Source organism: Pseudophryne corroboree, chromosome 8 (genome assembly GCF_028390025.1).
Source record: "Pseudophryne corroboree isolate aPseCor3 chromosome 8, aPseCor3.hap2, whole genome shotgun sequence".
Classification (NCBI taxonomy): Eukaryota; Metazoa; Chordata; class Amphibia; order Anura; family Myobatrachidae; genus Pseudophryne; species Pseudophryne corroboree.
Genome location: NC_086451.1, coordinates 52,779,301 through 52,799,709, shown reverse-complemented (window position 1 = coordinate 52,799,709; position 20,409 = coordinate 52,779,301). Strand labels below are relative to the sequence as shown.

Below are 20,409 nucleotides of genomic sequence, written 5' to 3'. Positions count from 1 at the left end.
CTTACATATATGAATCAGGCCCTTTATCACATGCAGCATTGGCTTGCAAAATGACTTGTGCATCAGCTGTCTTCTACTGACATTGGGCCTGATTAAGAGATGGAACCCAATACAATTGCCAGCCAACTGTGCATGCATCTGAATCGCATTGCACATGAGCAGTGATGGTCTTGTACTTGTGGCCGCAGTGGAATTTATTTGCAAAGTGATTGACAGTCAAGGACCGTTTGGGGGCGGTTACGGGGAGTGATGGCAAACACGCAGGCATGTCATGTCTCAGCCTGCAACTGCGTTCCCATACGCAGCTGCAGTGGCTCCAGCATCATACTTCTGATGACCATGCTGCATGACCATAGGGATTGCTCAGAAGTTCAATAATCAACTGATTTGCAACTGACACTGCGCCTTTGTATGCAGCCGATGGGATTCGCAAAGTTGCCAGCGGTCATCTCAATGCAAATACAGGGGAGTGCGACAATTTGCATATTTTCTCACGTTCGCTGCATACACATTGTCACCTGTGGCAGCATCAGGGTACATTTCTGAACCAGGCCCTTTGTACAGAGAAGAAGTAATTTGCAGAAATAAGGTAGCATGCACTGAGAAACTGCTATACCTACTGAGAAGTCAAAGCAGTTCCTGACATTGAAGGAAAGCCAATGCAGCTTGCCCTACTAATCTCTTTTGAGGTCACATCTGTTGCCTTATTCAATAAAATTATACTGCTACAAAGCGTAAACATGTAAATGATACGTCTACTTTCAAAGTCTATGTTAAAAGATCTGAAGTGATTCTCTCTAGGACATCTCACCATCACACTATTCATTCTGCAATCCAGTTCTAGATTAGTAGTTTTCTTTATTACAGTCAATAAACAAATCTAATTTGCAGTCAAATTGTAAGGAGTTCTATTTTAAAGTTGTGAGTTTTCATTCATTCAGAGGTCAGTGAAAAACAATCCTGCCTTTACAGATAGACGGATTGCAAATGTTGCTTTCAACATCTGAGTATTCAGACTATCCTGCTCAATTATGTGGGTTATTTTTACTTGTGATGAAGAGACAGCGTTGGGAATGGTTGCACCAATAAGGCAATTCGAAGACATCTTCCTTAAGTAGTGCGAGCTGAGTAGGCGGAATAGACCCTATATAAGCATCGTTAGGAGACTCCAGTAAGTCACATCTCGGTGGGTGGTGAGTAATACTTGTGTGTTCTTGCTGAGGGTGATAAAAATCTAAATGCTTATAGTCCTACACAGATATATATATATCTTGCATGAGGAGGCACTCAGACGACTTGAAGAAATACAAAGACTCCCAAAATGTAAATCAACGTTTCTGAATTTTTACTTGAACTATTTTGTCATCCTCATAAAGTTCAAGTAAAAACTCTGTAACGTTGACTAACGTTTTGTGAGTCCTTGGGGGGGTAATTCAATTTGCTCCAATCATTTCGGAGCTATTGAATTCACCCCCCTGCATATTCAATTGTGTGCCATTTTCACCCATTTTTAAGGCATTTTCCCCAATGCCTTTTCACTTTTTTTTTTTGTGAAAAGGCATTGTCAAAAAATGCCTCAAAATTGGGGAAAATAGCCCACGTTTTTCACTGGCGCGAAAACACATGGATTCACCAATCCACATGCTTTTCGCTCCTGACAATTTTTCGACTAGGCAAAAAAACTGCCCTGCTATTGAATAGGGCGAATCCCTATTCACCATAAAAAATAGAGAAAAGGGCAGTTTTACACCTATGCAAAAAAACGACCCTAATTGAATACCCCTATTTGTATTTCTTCAATTTTTCTGACTTCTGCCCCATGCAAGCTATACATTTGTTTTGTTCCTAAGGGTCTGATAACGGGAAGGCACTGGCGCAAGTTACAGTCACAAACATGGAGTGCCAGCCATTTCTACCTTTATATAATATATATATATATATATATATATATATATATATATATTAGACTAACAGATGCAACATGCTTAGAAATTTGTTGACTGTTATTAATTTTTGTTTGCTTTTCAGAGAGAGTCGTCATATTCTTCCGTCCTTGTCGTACTAAAAGGTAAGTGATAATACATTAAAAATGCACAGTAAGAAAGCTATTATTAAACTAATTTGCAATGCAACAGCAAAATGAAAAGTGCTTTATTACAGGTTGAGTATCCCATATCCAAATATTCCGAAATACGGAATATTCCGAAATACGGACTTTTTTGAGTGAGAGTGAGATAGGGAAACCTTTGTTTTTTGATGGCTCAATGTACACAAACTTTGTTTAATACACAAAGTTGTTACAAATATTGTATTAAATTACCTTCAGGCTGTGTGTATAAGGTGTATATGAAACATAAATGAATTGTATGAATGTACACACACTTTGTTTAATGCACAAAGTTATAAAAAATATTAGCTAAAATTACCTTCAGGCTGTGTGTATAAGGTGTATATGTAACATAAATGAATTTAGTGCTTAGATCTAGGTCCCATCACCATGGTATCTCATTATGGTATGCAATTATTCCAAAATACGGAAAAATCCGATATCCAAAATACCTCTGGTCCCAAGCATTTTGGATAAGGGATACCCAACCTGTATTAATTGTTACATATTAATAAACGATAATATTTAAACTGTACACTAAAACATTATATGGTTGAGATGTGTCAAGCTTTGCAGAGTGAAAAATTGGAGACCGATAAAGTACCAACCAACCAACCAACCAACCAACCAACCAACCAACCAACCAGCTTCTGTCTTTTTTCTAGCACAATCAGTAAAATCCCAGTTGGAAGCTGATTGGTTGGTACTTTATCTCTCTCCATGGCTTGATACATCTTCTCCTATGTGTTTTACGGTGCATACCACTGTGGTACTGTACAACACACAACATGAAATAACTTTACAGCTTAATAAACTGAATAAGAAAAGTACAATGGGGTCTATTTATCATTATGCAGCAATAGGAAGATTTTCTATTGCTACTTATCACATCATTAGAAAAATCTGCTATCTCCCCAATGTAAAATGAATAGTTCACAGCGGTTTTAGTTTAGAGCATTGCTACGCTACATAGCGTTACTGGCTTTGTCAACAAATTTAGAGAACTTCTGCACGTACTCTAGCCAGCGCCCCGACTCACACAGTGAAACAGGAAACCAGTGCAGTAGTTGGATCTCCTGGTCCACTTTCATCAGAAATTAATGACCAGATTAAAGGTTTTCTTCGTGGCCTTCCAGAGAGGAAGTACACACGTCTCATCTCTGAGCATGTAGGATTTACACGCCAGGTTACTGGTAAATGCACTCGGCAGTATGGGAAGTCAAACTGGGTGATGATTAGAAGCAGTTTTCTGCTACTGATCTCACTGACACTGTGTAATGTCCTCTCAAAGTCAGACAGGACTGCAATAAAATTGCTGCAACCAGATTAGCCTGGTAATTTAAGGTAAATCTGTGTAGTAGGGAGGTTGCTGGGCAACAGGAATCCCCTATGTGTGTCTGATTTCTTTTTATATATATATATATATATATATATATATATACACACATTTATTTTTATAGCATGCACTTATTTAAGTCATTGACATCAGTCCCTGTCCCCAGTGAAGTTTACAGTCTATATTCCCTATCACATGGACACACGTAAATGCCAGTGTAAATATTTCTGTCAGAAGCCAATTAACCTACCACTATGTTTCTGAAGTGTGTGTGTGGGGTGGACTGGAGTACCTGGAGGAAACCCAGACAAACATGGGGAGAACATACAAACTCCACACTGATAGTGCGTTGACTAGGGGTTCAGCTCATGTACTCAGGGCTGTGAGGCATTAATGCTAACCACTACATCAACTATATTGGTTAGCATTAATATTAATATAGACACAGAACCTCACTTCTCTTTATTTCATTATCATTACATTTACATGAAATACGAGCTGCACTACAAGTGTACTACATGCAGAGGGGACACCAATCTTGTTGACTGAAACAATATTTATGAGGATGTTTCCTATGAATTTTTCAGCAACAGCTGGCATCACTGATATCTATGAATATACTGGCCACCTTAGTTTGTCTGACCATCAGCACTACATAAATAATTACATTTGGACCTCTTTTTCACCTTCACACTAAGGTGTCTATTCATGAAGCAGTGAAAAGTGTGGAGAAGTGAGCCTGTGGAGAAGTTTCCCATGGCAACCAATCAGCTGCTCCGTACAGTTGTATAGTATGCAAATTATAAATGTTACTTCGATGCTGATTGGTTGTCATGGGCAACTTCTCCACTGGCTCACTTCTCAACACTTTTCACTGCTTCATGAATAGACCCTTTAAGTATTATAGAACTGTTTAAGAACATATTAGAAGTCCATGTGTTCTGTTTTATTTCAGTTGTAAATAAATTCTCTCAAAATAATCTCTTCCAGAAACCAGCAACCATGGGGGACGGTGAGATGGCAGTTTTCGGCGACGCCGCCCCGTTTCTCCGTAAGGGTGATAAAGAGAGACTGGAGGCCCAAAACAAGCCTTTTGATGCCAAGAACACCTGCTTCGTGGAGGACCCAAAGGAACTCTACGTGAAAGGTCTCGTCACCGCTCGGGAAGATGGGAAACTCACTGTCAAGACTGACGATGGGAAGGTAAGGATGATATTATATCTACAAGTTATATTCCAAATTGAAAATAGTTTTGCCATAATTTAAGTTTCATTGTTTCCTTTTCAGACTGTAACAGTAAAAGAGGGTCAAGTTTACCCCCAAAATCCCCCCAAGTATGACAAAATTGAAGACATGGCCATGATGACTCACTTGAATGAGGCCTCTGTGCTGTATAACCTCAAAGAACGTTATGCAGCCTGGATGATCTACGTAAGTCCTGACCCTTTATTTAGGCAGAAACGCAGTATAATTTGTAGCCAAACTTATAATAACTCTAGAACTGAAGACCAATGTTAAAATGTGTATTCTTCCTGCATTAAAACTAAACATTTTGAGGACCATCAAGATGTTCATTATGGAGCCTCCATTGCCCCAGGGGTCCATGTGCCCAGCACACCATGTACTCATTATAGATATTCCACTAGAATGGCAACAGCTTAACTTCTTGTTATTGGTTAAATAGAGCCACCTTATCTTATAAGATGCTGTAGGGTATCTACTCAATCTAATGTACTTTGCAACCTTGCAGACCTACTCCGGGCTCTTCTGTGTCACTGTCAACCCCTACAAGTGGCTGCCAGTGTACGACCCTAGGGTTGTTAATGCCTACAGAGGCAAAAAGCGTATGGAAGCCCCACCACACATCTTTTCCATCTCTGATAATGCCTATCAGTTCATGTTAACAGGTACATACATTTGATTGTTTTTAAATGATGATGGTTAGACATTTAATCCATGGGCCATATTTTAATAATTCATCATTAATGCACACCTTCTTTTGACAGATCGTGAAAATCAGTCTGTCCTAATTACGTAAGTAAAATTCCATATATGTTGGTTCATATAGATTTTTTTATTTATCTCTGTATGGTTGCTTTTAATCTCCTTTATTAATGGTGTGCTTTATCTCTCCTTTACCTCCAGTGGAGAATCTGGTGCCGGGAAGACTGTAAACACCAAGCGTGTCATCCAGTACTTTGCAACAATTGCAGCCATTGGAGATCCCAAGAAGAAGGAACAACTCAGCAACAGCCTGCAGGTAACTTCTCATTTCTAGGCCAACCTTGACAATGTACACAATGTAATTAACAGCTAATTAAATGAAAGTACAGAACATCACATGTAGACGAAGCTAACACATTCTAAATATGCCATTCCTGCTTTAAACCACAAATATAAGTCACCTTTATAGAAAGTATAGCTTTTTTTTTTTTTTTGTATTTACAGGGTTAAACTGAATGCATGTAATTTAATTTGTCTTTTCCCCCCACATTTACCAAACTAATGCTAAAAAAATTCAATCAAATGATTGTTTGTAAAGATTCTAATCAACCTTATATATCTGTCATCTTAGGGTACTCTGGAGGATCAAATTATCCAGGCTAATCCTCTGCTGGAAGCCTTCGGCAACGCCAAGACCGTGAGAAATGACAACTCCTCCCGTTTTGTACGTATCATTCAAAAATGTTATTTTCTGTTTGTATTTGTATAGTTTTGCAATGTGACCCTGTTTTTTAATTATTTGCAATGTTTAGGGTAAATTCATTAGAATCCACTTCGGAACAACTGGAAAACTGTCTTCAGCTGATATTGAAACATGTAAGTACGAATGTGTCCCTTTTAGTAATTACTAATGTAGACTGTTATATGTGTTTATGTGTACCCTAAATTTTAATTCTACAGATCTGCTGGAAAAGTCCAGAGTAACCTTCCAGCTCTCAGCTGAGAGAAGCTACCACATCTTCTACCAGATCATGACCAACAAGAAACCTGAGATTGTTGGTAAGTTCCCTTTTATTTACCCCAAATATGAGGAAGTCATGCATATTTATGCTATAAAGAACATTCAAATTATAACGTTAAGCATTAATTTATTTTTGTATGAACTTCTTACCCTCTGGACTTGCCTTAATTTTGTACCCTTTGTGATTCAATAACACTTGGATTACTAACATGTAAAAACTATGATCCAGGGTTCTAGACTCAGTCATTATAATACTGACACATTTACATTAAAAATGTCAAGCCTCAAGTTGCCTGTTGCCTGATTATATATATATATTTTTTTTTGCTTAGAGATGCTTCTTATCACCACCAACCCCTACGACTACCCCGCTATCAGTCAGGGTGAGATTGTTGTGAAGAGTATTGATGATGTGGAGGAGTTCATAGCCACCGATGTAAGTAGTTGAGGTCTTTAGAATAAAGAGATGCTCTTTAAATCACTAATTGTTACTGTATATGTTCTCAAGATATAATCATAATATTAAATTAATATTAATGCATTATTACCCAACAGACTGCCATTGATGTCCTGGGATTCAATCCAGATGAGAAGAACGGCATCTACAAGATGACTGGTGCTGTCATGCACCACGGCAACTTGAAGTTCAAGCAGAAGCAGAGAGAGGAGCAGGCAGAGCCAGACAGCACAGAAGGTTTGTACTTGTTTTCATTGACCACCAAGAACAATTATGAATATTTAGCATGTATGATTTTGTAAGATTAATTTAATGCTTTATATTCTATCATAGTTGCTGATAAGATTGCTTACTTGATGGGTCTGAACTCAGCTGATGTACTGAAAGCTTTGTGCTACCCAAGAGTGAAGGTCGGCAATGAGTTTGTTACCAAAGGACAGACTGTGCCACAGGTACATTAAGACAAGAAGCAAAACCAGAGAACATTGGACAAGTGTTTATTTCCAACAGTCTGTTAATAAATGCTATGATCTCTTCTCCAGGTCTACAATGCTGTAGGTGCCCTCTGCAAGTCAGTATTTGAGAAACTCTTCTTGTGGATGGTCACCCGTATCAACCAACAGTTGGACACCAGGCAAGCCAGGCAGTTCTACATTGGTGTGCTGGATATTGCTGGATTTGAAATCTTTGATGTAGGCTATTATTCTGTTCTAGCCTTGTGAGTCTTTCAAGCCGGTCGCACTGCAGTTCCTCATCTCCTTTCTGTCACTTACAGTACAACAGCTTGGAACAGCTCTGCATCAACTTCACCAATGAGAAACTGCAGCAGTTCTTCAACCACCACATGTTCGTCCTGGAACAGGAAGAATACAAGAAGGAAGGTATTGACTGGGAGTTCATTGACTTTGGTATGGATCTGGCTGCCTGCATTGAGCTCATTGAGAAGGTGAGTTCACATAGATTAATCCAGTCCTTCAAAAAGCAATGGTATTCTGGAGCTCACTAACTTTATATTTGTATATTCAGCCCATGGGTATCTTCTCCATCCTTGAAGAGGAGTGCATGTTCCCCAAATCCACTGACACATCCTTCAAGAACAAACTGTATGAGCAGCATCTTGGCAAGTGCAAGAACTTTGAGAAGCCCAAGCCTGGCAAAGGAAAGGCTGAAGCTCACTTCTCCCTGGTGCATTATGCTGGTACTGTGGATTACAACATCACTGGCTGGCTTGAAAAGAATAAGGATCCACTGAATGAATCTGTTATCCAGCTCTACCAGAAGTCTTCAGTCAAACTGCTGGCCTACCTCTACTCCGCCCACAATAATCCTGATGGTGAGTTGTTTTCTGTTTTGGTTAAAGGTCTTTTCAACTCTAAATAATGAATAATCCTCTAACAACTGTTACAATATTTTTAATAAACAGAGCCATCTGCTAGTGGTAAAGGCGCAAAGAAGAAGAAGGGATCCTCTTTCCAGACTGTGTCTTGTTTGTTCAGGGTCAGTATTAACTGTATAAAGGATAACATATGTATGTATAATACAGTTTTAAGTGATTACAGCCTAATTTGTAGTATTTTGTATCTCAATGTCAAAACATTTTATTTTATTTGAATCTGCTACAGGAAAACTTGAACAAGCTTATGACCAACTTGAGAAGCACCCACCCTCACTTTGTACGTTGTCTGATCCCCAATGAAACTAAGACTCCAGGTACAGTTTTGATCAACTGCATTTTTTCTGCTCCCAATGTAAGGAACCTTTAGACCTAATTAAAACTGTTGTCCTCTCTTATAAAATTATTTAATCTGTACTGCCAGGTACCATGGAAAACCACTTGATCATCCACCAGCTGAGATGTAACGGTGTATTGGAAGGTATCAGAATTTGCAGAAAAGGATTCCCAAGCAGAATCCTCTATGCTGACTTTAAGCAACGGTAAAATTCCTTTAAAATGTTTCAATATGTAGCTCATTTATTGAAATGCTTTGTTACCAAAACATTTATGGATTATACGTTTTGAAACCTTTAAAATGGTCACTATTCTCTCTTACTTTGTTTGTTTACATAGTTACAAGGTACTGAATGCCAGCGCTATTCCAGATGGGCAGTTTATAGACAGCAAGAAGGCATCTGAGAAACTCTTGGGCTCAATTGATGTAGATCACACTCAATACAAATTTGGACATACCAAGGTACACAATGAATAGCTCTCTGGCATTTTGGGGAATCCAGCCTTTGTCTTCTCTGGTCTTCATGCAACAAAAATTTCTTCCATAAGGTGTTCTTTAAAGCTGGTCTCCTGGGTACCCTGGAAGAGATGAGAGATGAAAAGTTGGCACAACTGATCACTCGTACTCAGGCTCTTTGCAGAGGCTTCTTAATGAGAGTTGAGTTTAAGAAAATGATGGAGAGAAGGTAATAATAATTTTGTGTTGCAAAAAAAACCCACTAGAAAATTACCAGTTTTACAAACAAAAACCCTACATTATGTCCATTTCTCAAACAGGGAGGCAGTATTTATCATCCAGTACAATGTCAGATCCTTCATGAATGTCAAACACTGGCCATGGATGAAGTTGTATTTCAAGATTAAGCCACTTCTGCAGAGTGCTGAAAATGAGAAAGAGATGGCAAACATCAAAGAGGAGTTTCAGAAGACCAAAGAAGCTCTGGTCAAGGCAGAAGCCAAGAAGAAGGAGTTAGAGGAGAAACTGATTGCCCTGGTACAAGAGAAGAATGAATTGCTACTCCAATCCCAGTCGGTAGGAATGCATTACAAACATTTACATAAAAGTTTAATTTAAAAATATCTTTATACCATATCAACACAAAAACATAGATGGCTGATGTGCATTTTATAATCTGTAGGAATCTGAAACTCTGGCTGATGCTGAGGAAAGATGTGAAGGTCTTATCAAGAACAAGATCCAACTGGAATCAAAGATCAAGGAGATCACTGAGAGGCTTGAAGATGAGGAAGAAAGCAATGCTGAGCTGACAGCCAAGAAGAGAAAATTGGAAGATGAGTGCTCTGAGCTGAAGAAAGATATTGATGACTTGGAGCTTACTCTTGCTAAAGTAGAAAAGGAAAAACATGCCACAGAAAACAAGGTATAGACACAATAGAACATCTCAACTTCAGGCACAATTTTTTTTTCTTTAATCTAGTTTATTATCAGTTTTCATATATTTCACACCTATTCAGCAGTGCTTTACTGAGAATATTTCAGCCATTAATACCAAGTCCTTGTTCCAGTGAAGCTTACAATCTGTATTAGCAATCGTATGAACACACATACAAACACACTAAGATAAAAAAAAATTGTCAGAAGCCAATTAACCTACCGGTATATTTTTAAATTGTGGGAGGAAATTGGAACCATGCAAGAAACCCATGCAAATATGAGAGAACTTATAAATTCCACACAGATGGTGCCTAATCTTTCTCATTTTTAGGTTAAAAACCTAACTGAAGAATTAGCAAGTCTCGATGAAAATGTATCCAAAGTCACAAAGGAGAAGAAGGCTCTCCAGGAAGCTCATCAACAAACCCTTGATGACCTTCAAGCTGAAGAAGATAAAGTCAATGCGTTGTCCAAAGCCAAGACAAAGCTGGAACAGCAAGTAGATGATGTAAGTAATTGTTGTCCTGTATATTATATTGAAATAAGTTACATGTTTGAAGAATATTCATTTATAAAAAAGTAACTTAAATATTTCTTATACATGTAGCTGGAAGGTTCACTGGAACAAGAGAAGAAACTTCGTCTTGATCTTGAGAGAGCCAAGAGAAAGCTTGAAGGTGACCTCAAACTGACCCAGGAAACAGTTATGGATCTTGAAAATGAGAAACAACAGACTGATGAGAAACTGAAAAAGTGTGTGGTTCTTATATTACAGTATTTTCACTAACAGAATATTTGATAAAGTTGGTGGGAACATTGTGTGACCTGTATTTTTTGGCATCCACAGGAAGGAATTTGAAATGAGCCAACTCCAAGGAAAGATAGAGGATGAGCAGTCTTTGGGATCCCAACTGCAGAAGAAGATCAAGGAACTTCAAGTATGGCTTTGAATGAAAGCATGTCTTAAGACTGCATGTTACATATTTCATTCAGTGTAGTAATAAACTGCTGTTCTATAGGCTCGTATTGAAGAGGTTGAAGAGGAAATTGAAGCTGAAAGGGCAGCTCGTGCAAAGGTCGAAAAGCAGAGGGCCGATCTCTCCAGAGAACTTGAGGAAATTAGTGAAAGACTTGAAGAGGCTGGAGGTGCATCATCTGCCCAGATTGAGGTGAATAAAAAGCGAGAAGCTGAGTTCCAGAAAGTGAGACGTGACCTGGAAGAAGCCACCCTCCAGCATGAAGCTGTAGCTGCTGCCCTGCGCAAGAAGCATGCTGACAGTGTTGCTGAGCTTGGAGAACAGATTGACAACCTACAGCGTGTCAAACAGAAGCTAGAGAAAGAGAAGAGTGAGTTGAAGATGGAGGTGGATGATCTTGCCAGCAACCTGGAGAGCATCTCTAAGTCTAAGGTAATGTAATTTACATTTTTGTTTTTGCTATTTTATTATATGTATGAAGATAGTAACATGACTATCTGTTCCTGAAGGCCAACCTGGAGAAAGTGAACCGTGTGCTTGAGGACCAACTCAGTGAAGTGAAGGCCAAGGATGATCAGAATCAGCGTTTGATTAATGACCTCTCTACACAAAGGGCTCGTTTCCAGACTGAGAATGGTACTTTGAAATATTATCAGTCCTTAATAAATGTAGTATTCTAACATGCCCTTTTCATGTGCCTCCTAAAATTATAGCATAAATTAAAGCCAAGCACTCTGAGTGATATTTTGAATGTAATTCACCAACTGATGTCTTTGTCATCAATTACATACCAGAATATATAAAACTACTAATAAATATTTAGCAGATCAGTAATTTACTATAATATTACTGCAAATAGACTTTTATAAATAATTGTTTTCCAGAATTTACTAAAGCAACTTTTTAACTATTCTAATGGCTGCTATTTTACAGTTTTCACACTGTATGACCCTCATTTTTGTTGAATCCCAGGTGAGCTATCTCGCCAGATAGAAGAGAAGGAATCTCTGATTTCTCAGCTCTCCAGAGGAAAGCAGGGATTCACCCAACAGGTTGAGGAACTCAAGAGACAACTTGAGGAGGAATCAAAGGTAATAAGGGGGTTATTCAGGTTTGTTAGCAAACCAAAAAAGTTAGCAATTGGGCAAAATCATGTTGCACTGCAGGTGGGGCAGATGTAACATGTGCAGAGAGATTTAGATTTGGGTGGGTTATATTGTTTCTGTGCAGGGTAAATTCTTGCTGCTTTATTTCTACACTGAAATGTAGATTTTAGTTTGAACACACCCCACTCAAATCTAATCTCTCTGCACATGTTACATCTGCCCCAACTGCAGTGCAGCATGGTTTTGTCCATTTGCTAACTTTTTTTGGTTTGCTAACAAACCTAAATAAGGCCCTAAGTCAGAGTTGTTTAAGTTTTAATAGCAAATGTTTGACATGACGCCATTCATATTTCAACAAACCAAACTTTTCTGTAAATTCCAGGCTAAGAATGCCCTTGCCCATGCCCTGCAATCTTCCCGCCATGACAATGACTTGCTGCGTGAGCAATATGAAGAGGAACAAGAAGCCAAGGCTGAGCTCCAGCGAACATTGTCTAAAGCTAATGGTGAAGTTGCCCAATGGAGGACCAAATATGAAACTGATGCCATTCAGCGCACAGAGGAGCTGGAAGAGGCCAAGTATGTCCTATTCAAGAAAATGTCACTAATGCTCAAATTATAAATAATTAGCTAATAATAATGTTTAAATTGTTTTTTTTAATACTCTTACAGGAAGAAGCTGGCTCAGCGCTTGCAGGATGCTGAGGAACAAGTGGAGGCTGTGAACTCCAAATCTGCTTCCTTGGAAAAGACCAAGCAGAGGTTACAGGCTGAGGTGGAGGACCTTATGGTTGATGTGGAGAGAGCAAACAGTGCCGCAGCTGCCCTTGATAAGAAGCAGAGGAACTTTGATAAGGTAAATAGGCAAATACACCACTGTGGCAATGTTGTAACTGTAAGGCACACTGTGCAGATTGTATATTTCTTCTTCTTTTTATTATTATTATTATTATTATTATTAACAGGTCCTTGTAGAATGGAAGCAGAAATACGAAGAAGGTCAGGCTGAACTGGAGGCTGTTCAGAAAGAGGCCCGCACCCTGAGCACTGAGATCTTTAAGATGAAGAACGCTTATGAAGAGGCTCTGGAACATGTAGAAACCCTGAAGCGTGAAAACAAGAATTTGCAACGTATGTTTATCTCTTCAAAGATAATGTTGTTGTTTTTTTACTTTCTGAACTGTTTATATCCTACAACTTTCATACATGTTTAGTAAAGACAATATGGTGCAGGTATTTTCTGAGACTTATCTGTGAATGGCTTTAGTTTTCATTAGAGAATTAATAAACATGAATTTTGTAATTTCAATATTTATTTGGCTATTTCTTTTCCAGAGGAGATTTCAGATCTCACCGAACAGATTGGCGAGAGTGGGAAATCTATTAATGAACTGGAGAAGGCCAAGAAGCAGACTGAGCAGGAAAAGAGCGACCTACAGGCTGCCCTGGAGGAAGCTGAGGTAAGTGACTAGAACTGACTTCTGCTGAATATTTAGATTTACTCATAATAGTAATGTTTTGATATAATTTAGTAATTTATTACCTTATTTCTATTGTATTACCTTATTTCTACTTCCAAAGGGATCACTGGAACATGAAGAAGCCAAGATCCTGCGTGTCCAGCTTGAGCTGAACCAAATCAAATCAGAGGTGGACAGGAAGATTGCAGAGAAGGACGAGGAGATTGACCAGCTGAAGAGAAACAGCCAGAGATCCATTGACACCATTCAGAGCACACTGGACGCTGAAATCAGGAGCAGAAATGATGCTCTGAGGTTGAAGAAGAAGATGGAAGGAGACTTGAATGAAATTGAGATCCAGCTTAGTCATGCCAACCGCCAGGCTGCAGAGTCACAGAAACAGCTCCGAAATGTGCAGGCACAACTGAAGGTATTCCTAACATAAAGTGTTCCTTATACATTATTATTTTTTGCTTCATAATACAAACCAGCTCATATATCTACATACACAAATTAAATATTCAATTCAATGTTATAATCTTTGTCCAACAGGATGCCCTGCTGCAATTGGATGATGCCCTGAGGGGACAGGAGGATATGAAGGAACAGGTTGCTGTGATAGAACGCAGAAATAACCTACAACAGGCTGAAATTGAGGAGATGAGGTCTGCCCTAGAACAAACTGAGAGATCTCGCAAGATCGCAGAACAGGAACTTCTGGATTCCAGCGAACGTGTGCAGCTTTTGCACTCACAGGTAAGGTCTGCTGCTGAGCTGCTGATCATCACTGGAGGAGTATTATCTAAATCTCTCCAAATCATGTAATAAATGACATATTTTCTCCCCCAGAACACCAGCCTTATCAACAGCAAGAAGAAGCTGGAAAATGACATTGCTCAGCTCCAGAACGAAGCTGAGGAATCTATTCAGGAATCTAGAAATGCTGAAGATAAAGCCAAGAAGGCCATCACAGATGTATGTATTCTATGTCATGCTACCATTAAGCAACAATATTTTTTTTTATAGAATGATTCAACTTATTGCTTCTTGATTTGCATTTTAGGCTGCACTCATGGCAGAGGAGCTAAAGAAGGAGCAGGACACCAGTGCCCACCTGGAAAGGATGAAGAAGAACCTTGAACAGTCAGTGAAGGACCTGCAGCATCGTCTGGATGAGGCTGAACAGCTGGCATTGAAGGGTGGCAAGAAGCAGCTCCAGAAACTGGAGTCCAGAGTATGTATACATATGTTGGAACAATATTAATGAGTAATAGTTATAGTTTTCATTTTAATAATAAAAACACCTGGCTTCCACAGGTGCGTGAACTTGAGAATGAGCTGGAGAATGAGCAGAAACGCGGAGTTGAGGCAATTAAAGGCGTTCGTAAATATGAGAGGAGAGTAAAGGAACTCAGCTACCAGGTAAAGTACAATTTGCTTCTATTATAGACTCAATTATTAACAGTCAGGTCACCTATACAACATCTGAAAGATTTTGTGGATCTTAATTCTGAACACTTACTCTTATGTATCCTATAATATATATCCAGAATAATTTTAATTTAGTGTAGCTGTTCATAAAACATAGAAACATAGAATGTGACGGCAGACCACTTGGCCAAATTAGTCTGCACCTTTTTCTGTTATCCTTTTGGTAATTTCAACACTATTTGTTCCTTAGGCCTTTGGAAGGATATTCTTATGCCTATCTCAAGTGTGTTTAAATTACTGTCTTAGCCTCTACTACCACTGATGGGAGGCTATTCCACTTATCTACTACCCATTCTGTAAAGTAATTTTTCCTCAATTTTCCCCTAATCTATCTCCTTCAAGTTTCAGTGCATGTCCTCGTGTTCTAATACTCCTCTTCCTTTGAAGAATGTTTTGCTCTTGAATCTTGTTAAAACCCTTCATATATAGTATTAGCTATAACAATTAGTGAGAAAGCTGTAACCTAATTATAATGAGTACAATGAATGTTTATATGGCAGACTGAAGAAGACAAGAAGAACATCCTGAGATTGCAGGACCTGGTTGATAAACTGCAGCTGAAAGTCAAGTCCTACAAGAGACAAGTTGAGGAAACTGTAAGTGCCACCTGATTCATTATTAGGAGCAAAGAGAGTTTTGTAACATTCTTCAATGATTAGACTATCCAATGTTTGTAAGATTTGTCTGCATCCATGGGCCAACAATGCAAATGCCAAATAAGTCCATTGTCTAAACTCATAGATACACCAGCTGAGTGCCAAACAGTGGAGGATTAAATCTAACATCAATGGTGGCCAAAGAGCCACTGTTCCGATCTCCCCTATTACAGATAAAGTTTTGGGTCCCTGGTAAATACGGCTGGTGCTGGAGAGAGATCTCATTCAATGTTTCATTGGGATGGGATTAGATTAAGTAACACTTAAATTGTAAATTTAAAGTGTAAAATACATTATGCAATTTGTATATACCTATACTGTAGATAGTGGGTTTTTCTTCTCCTTGCTAACAATGTAATATAGATCTATAAACACCTATTATATAATAGACATATATGAACTTAACTCTTGTTTGAATTTACATATCCATAATATACTTGTTGGATGAAATAGGAAATTATAGCTGTAGTATTACTTTTTCCTATAATCCCTATAAATTTATTTAAGATCGCTATATGCAGCAAGATGAAGTTTGGCATGATTTTCAATGCCAATGAAGACCGTTATGCTTATTATGTCATTTGACTTGCCTCCTGTAATCTATCTCAGGAGGAACAAGCCAATGCCCACCTGAGCCGCTTCAGGAAGGTGCAGCATGAGCTGGAAGAGGCTGAGGAGAGAGCCGACATTGCAGAGTCCCAAGTGAACAAACTGAGAGTCAAAAGCCGTGATATTGGAGGAAAGGTAAAATAACTGCACTTGTGTTTCTGTGCATTAGTTTATCTTTTATATATTGTTTTTATATTTCTATTAACAATTTATTTTTTGTATTTTTACAGAAAGACAATGAAGAATGAAGACACTTGAATGTTACAAGAGATGCTCACAAAATGTGAACTTCTTATGTAATGCCTTCCATGTACCATTCCCCTTACCCTGTGTACCTAAGTTTAAATAAATAATTAGCATCTTTTACTTTCTTGTCCTCTTATTACCATGCTAAACATGATCAATGGCTTCTGTAATCTGAAGAAATATGTGTATACATACAATATATTGACATTGTAGACATTTTAATATCCAATTCTTAGATGCTAATTTTGACATCGTCCATACGGTATGCCCCTATCCATCGGGTGTCCCTATGCATGCGCACGAGTTGGTTATTGGTCCCACTTACCTACTTACTTATCTACTTACTTACTGTAGGCCTTTGAAACATTTTGAAAGGAAGCTAAGCAGTTAGAGAATGTGATCTGGGACTTTAGTTCTTGAAAGATTTAAAGGGCAATGAAAACTTTCATCCTATACATCTAATTGGTGGACACCGGAATCCTGTGCTATAGAGATGCAGCAGGATCTTGGGTGCTTTGGAAGATCCACACACAAATGTTGACCCCTTTATATTTCCTAGCAGTTTGGACATGAGTTTTGTCAAAGTGTTCATAGGAACAGTACAAGGTGTTCCATAGTGCTACCCATGGCACAATTAAAGTAATAGTTTCATTTACTATTATTTTTTCTTTTCTTTTTTTTTTTTTTATGTTCCATTCCTTTCACCTGCTGCCACAGTGACTACCAACTTTAATGGCAGCATTAACTGCCCACAGAGTGATGGAATGGTCCTAGTTTGAGGGGACTGTCCAACTATGCCAATTTTTAAGTTGTGGGGGGGGGGGGACATAACCGTTGGGAGGCATTTCCTTACTGCAAATGACAAATCTGTGGTTTTCGCCAACTAGGGATGTGGTCAGAGGTGGATTGGCCATAGGGTTTACAGGGAAGATTCCCGGTGGGCCGACGCACCCATGGGGCCTGTTTTGTTTGAGGACATGTGGTCCTTTTTATAGACATAATGAGGATGCAAAATAATTTGCATATATTAAAATTACTTTGCCACTTAGCCTGTGATTGCAGATGATCTAGTGTATGCTCTGTCTGCCTGCTTGGCTGACATATAAGATTGAGTGAATAGTGATTGGGATACGGTTGGTGTAATAAGCAAGAAAATATATCTTTCTAAAGAATGATATAGTTTCCTAAATTCTGATGGTGTATCATATAATGTGCTCATAATATTTAATTTTATTTCTTTTTAACTTCCCCCTTGATGCTGGACATGCCCACTATCTGGAAAGTCTTGGGGGGAGGCTGCTGCTGCCATGGCCTATGGCTAGATCTTACACCTCTGGTGCTGCCCATGTGGGGCCATTAGTACAAATTTTTCCAGGGCCGCTTTTTGTTCCCAACCCGCCCCTAGATGTGGTCATGTGCACTGGTTGCGTGGCCATTTCCTCTATGATGCTGACACACCTCCAACTTGCCACGGCCACACCCTTCCCAAATATTGGGCGGTATGATATGTATGCTCTAATTAGTTTAGAAACATGATGCATGCCTGCTGGCAATATTAAGATTAAAAGCCTTGTCTAATCATTGCAACACTAACTCAGATAAACTGAGTGCAGTTATCACAGTGGCTTTAGTGTTTTGCTGCCTAAGGATGGAGATAAAGTACCAGCCAATCAGCTCCTATCTGCCACGTCACAGGCTGTGTTTGAAATATGACAGTTATGAGCTGATTGGCTGGTACTTTAGCTCCGTCTACTTTACCTCCATCCAAGGCTTAGTAAATAGACCCCTAAATGTGTGCTTAGATGTAACAAGCTGGTCCTTACATGTAAGCCTTTGTGCCAGAATAATATAATGAGGACTATACATAAAAGATATTGCTCCCTTACTATGGAATTTAATAACTATGACCATGCTTGGGATCTGTAAAGAAGATGTCATTGAAATCTGTCAACTTAAAGCCTTTAAAAGCAATATTATCAGTAATGCCCCAAGAAAGTATTGTAAATTGGTGCAGGAGGTGTTTTTATTAGACCACCAAATTGGTGCGCTACACTTAAAATCGGTCACATCATGTCTGCCCACCCACAGGAGCCAGCACCTTTTTTAAGGCTAAGCTGCACCACAGCTGTGACCTAATTGGCTGGTTTTCCCCTGAGCATGAGAGCTCCTTCCTTCTCCATATAAAGCTGATTAGCCCAGGTGCCCTGATTGGTTTGCCTGACTGTAGCCCCTCAGTGCCAACAATGGTAGCTAAAATGCTGTGGTATACTTGTGGTAAATCCCCAGTTTTGCCACAATACCCTTAACCTAAAACATTATACCAGGAGTGTACTCATATCATATCATATTATACGAGCTTTCTGAAATTTGTGAAGCCCGGAAACCACAAATGATATAGTAATTTTCTTATATGAAGAACCACACCAAGGGGTTTATTCGGATCCCGAAGGATCTGCATTGGGATGCACAAATTACAGATTATCGGTACTTTGCGCATGTGCATGACACGTTCTGCGCATGCACGAACGGGTCCTGAGAGGTAGCACACAGTCTAGCATAAAACTGATTGACAGTCTGATGCCGTTTGGGGGCTAGGAAGGGGCTGTGACTGCCTGTGTTTCTCCAAATGGAGGTGTGTCACTGCTGTTTAGGGAGAGGGAAGAGGCCGGGGCTCTCTGTGATTGCAGCAGGAGGGATCTGCTTGTAATAGAAGCATACTTGCCGACATTCTGGCTGCTCTCTGCAGGAGAGAGCAGCCAGGTCGGCTCAGCAGGGGGGCAGGGGAGGGCTGTGACGTGGGGAGGAGGTGGACCGGAGGCGGGGCGGGGGTGGAGCAGGGTCGGGATGGGGGCGGAGTTACCATGGCACATCCTTTAAGCCACGCCCCCACTCTGTAATGCCGCGATCCCCGGCATTACACTGCAGGGGGCATGGCTATGATGACGCGATTCAGCAAGAATCGCGTCATCAACTGCCCGGACCGCCCACTTTACACACTAAGTGGGCGGACGGGCAGGGGGACCCCTGATTCCTGGAGACTTGCCTGCTCTTCTGGGGGGCCGGGAGGGTCACCCGATTTTTGGGAGCCTCCCGGCCATTCCGGGAGAGTAGGCAAGTATGATAGAAGCCTCCTGCTGCGTTACCATACAGAGCTATCACAGCTGCTTCCAAGGATGTAGTAGTGATAACAGCTTCAAGTGCAGACTCATGTAAAACATATGAGATCTATACCTTGAATAAAGATAATCTTCTTGCATGTATATAGGGGGCCATTCTGAGTTGATTGTAGCTGTGCTAAATCTAGCACAGCTACGATCACTCACACTGACATGCGGGGGAAGGCTAGTCCACACTACATGTCAGTGCCGCACACCCCCCCCCGCAGAATTGCAAAGGCATCGCACAGCGGCGATGCCTTTGCACTTCAAGAGTAGCTCCTGACCAGCGCAGCTTTAGCCTCCCCCCAACGGTCCGGCCACGCCTGTCTTGGGCGGACCTCGCCCCCCTAAACGGCGGCTTAACGCCGCCGTTCAGCCCCCTCCCGCCCAGCGACCGCCTCTGTCTCAGAGGCGATCGTTAGGTAACGACAGCTGCAATGCGCCGGCACACTGCGGCGCATGTGCAGTTCTGACCCGATCGCTGCGCTGCGACAAACTGCAGCAAGCGATCGGGTCGGAATGACCCCCTTACCTCCTTGATATTGTCTCAAAAAAACTGAAAGACAGAAATAAGACTGAAATGTTTTTATTTACTTTGATCTCTCCAGCATGCTTTTGTGTATATTCCTTTGTTGACACTTTTCATCTTTAAAAAGCTTTTTACAAGGTTAAATGGTGTTGCTTCTTTACCTTACATCAATATTGAGACAGAGCTG

At 39.9% G+C, this 20,409-nt stretch overlaps 1 protein-coding gene across 1 annotated transcript; it reads left to right on the top strand.

Annotated features, from left to right (window-relative positions):
* Positions 1-2,027: 2,027 nt before the first annotated feature.
* LOC134948419 (myosin-4-like) lies at positions 2,028-16,655 on the top strand. Its single transcript, XM_063936376.1, has 40 exons — positions 2,028-2,068; positions 4,434-4,646; positions 4,731-4,874; positions 5,194-5,350; positions 5,450-5,477; positions 5,589-5,703; positions 6,019-6,111; positions 6,200-6,263; positions 6,348-6,446; positions 6,741-6,844; positions 6,964-7,102; positions 7,199-7,317; positions 7,408-7,557; positions 7,641-7,811; positions 7,892-8,198; positions 8,289-8,362; positions 8,488-8,575; positions 8,683-8,800; positions 8,934-9,057; positions 9,144-9,280; positions 9,372-9,627; positions 9,734-9,976; positions 10,322-10,498; positions 10,598-10,743; positions 10,838-10,928; positions 11,010-11,399; positions 11,477-11,603; positions 11,940-12,058; positions 12,456-12,652; positions 12,746-12,929; positions 13,039-13,204; positions 13,409-13,533; positions 13,655-13,963; positions 14,086-14,289; positions 14,383-14,508; positions 14,597-14,767; positions 14,851-14,955; positions 15,525-15,620; positions 16,290-16,424; positions 16,520-16,655. Exons 2-40 carry the CDS (start codon positions 4,446-4,448, stop codon positions 16,535-16,537), a joined length of 5,817 nt encoding a protein of 1,938 aa, XP_063792446.1. The 5' UTR covers positions 2,028-2,068; positions 4,434-4,445; the 3' UTR covers positions 16,538-16,655.
* The last annotated feature ends 3,754 nt before the right edge of the window (positions 16,656-20,409 follow it).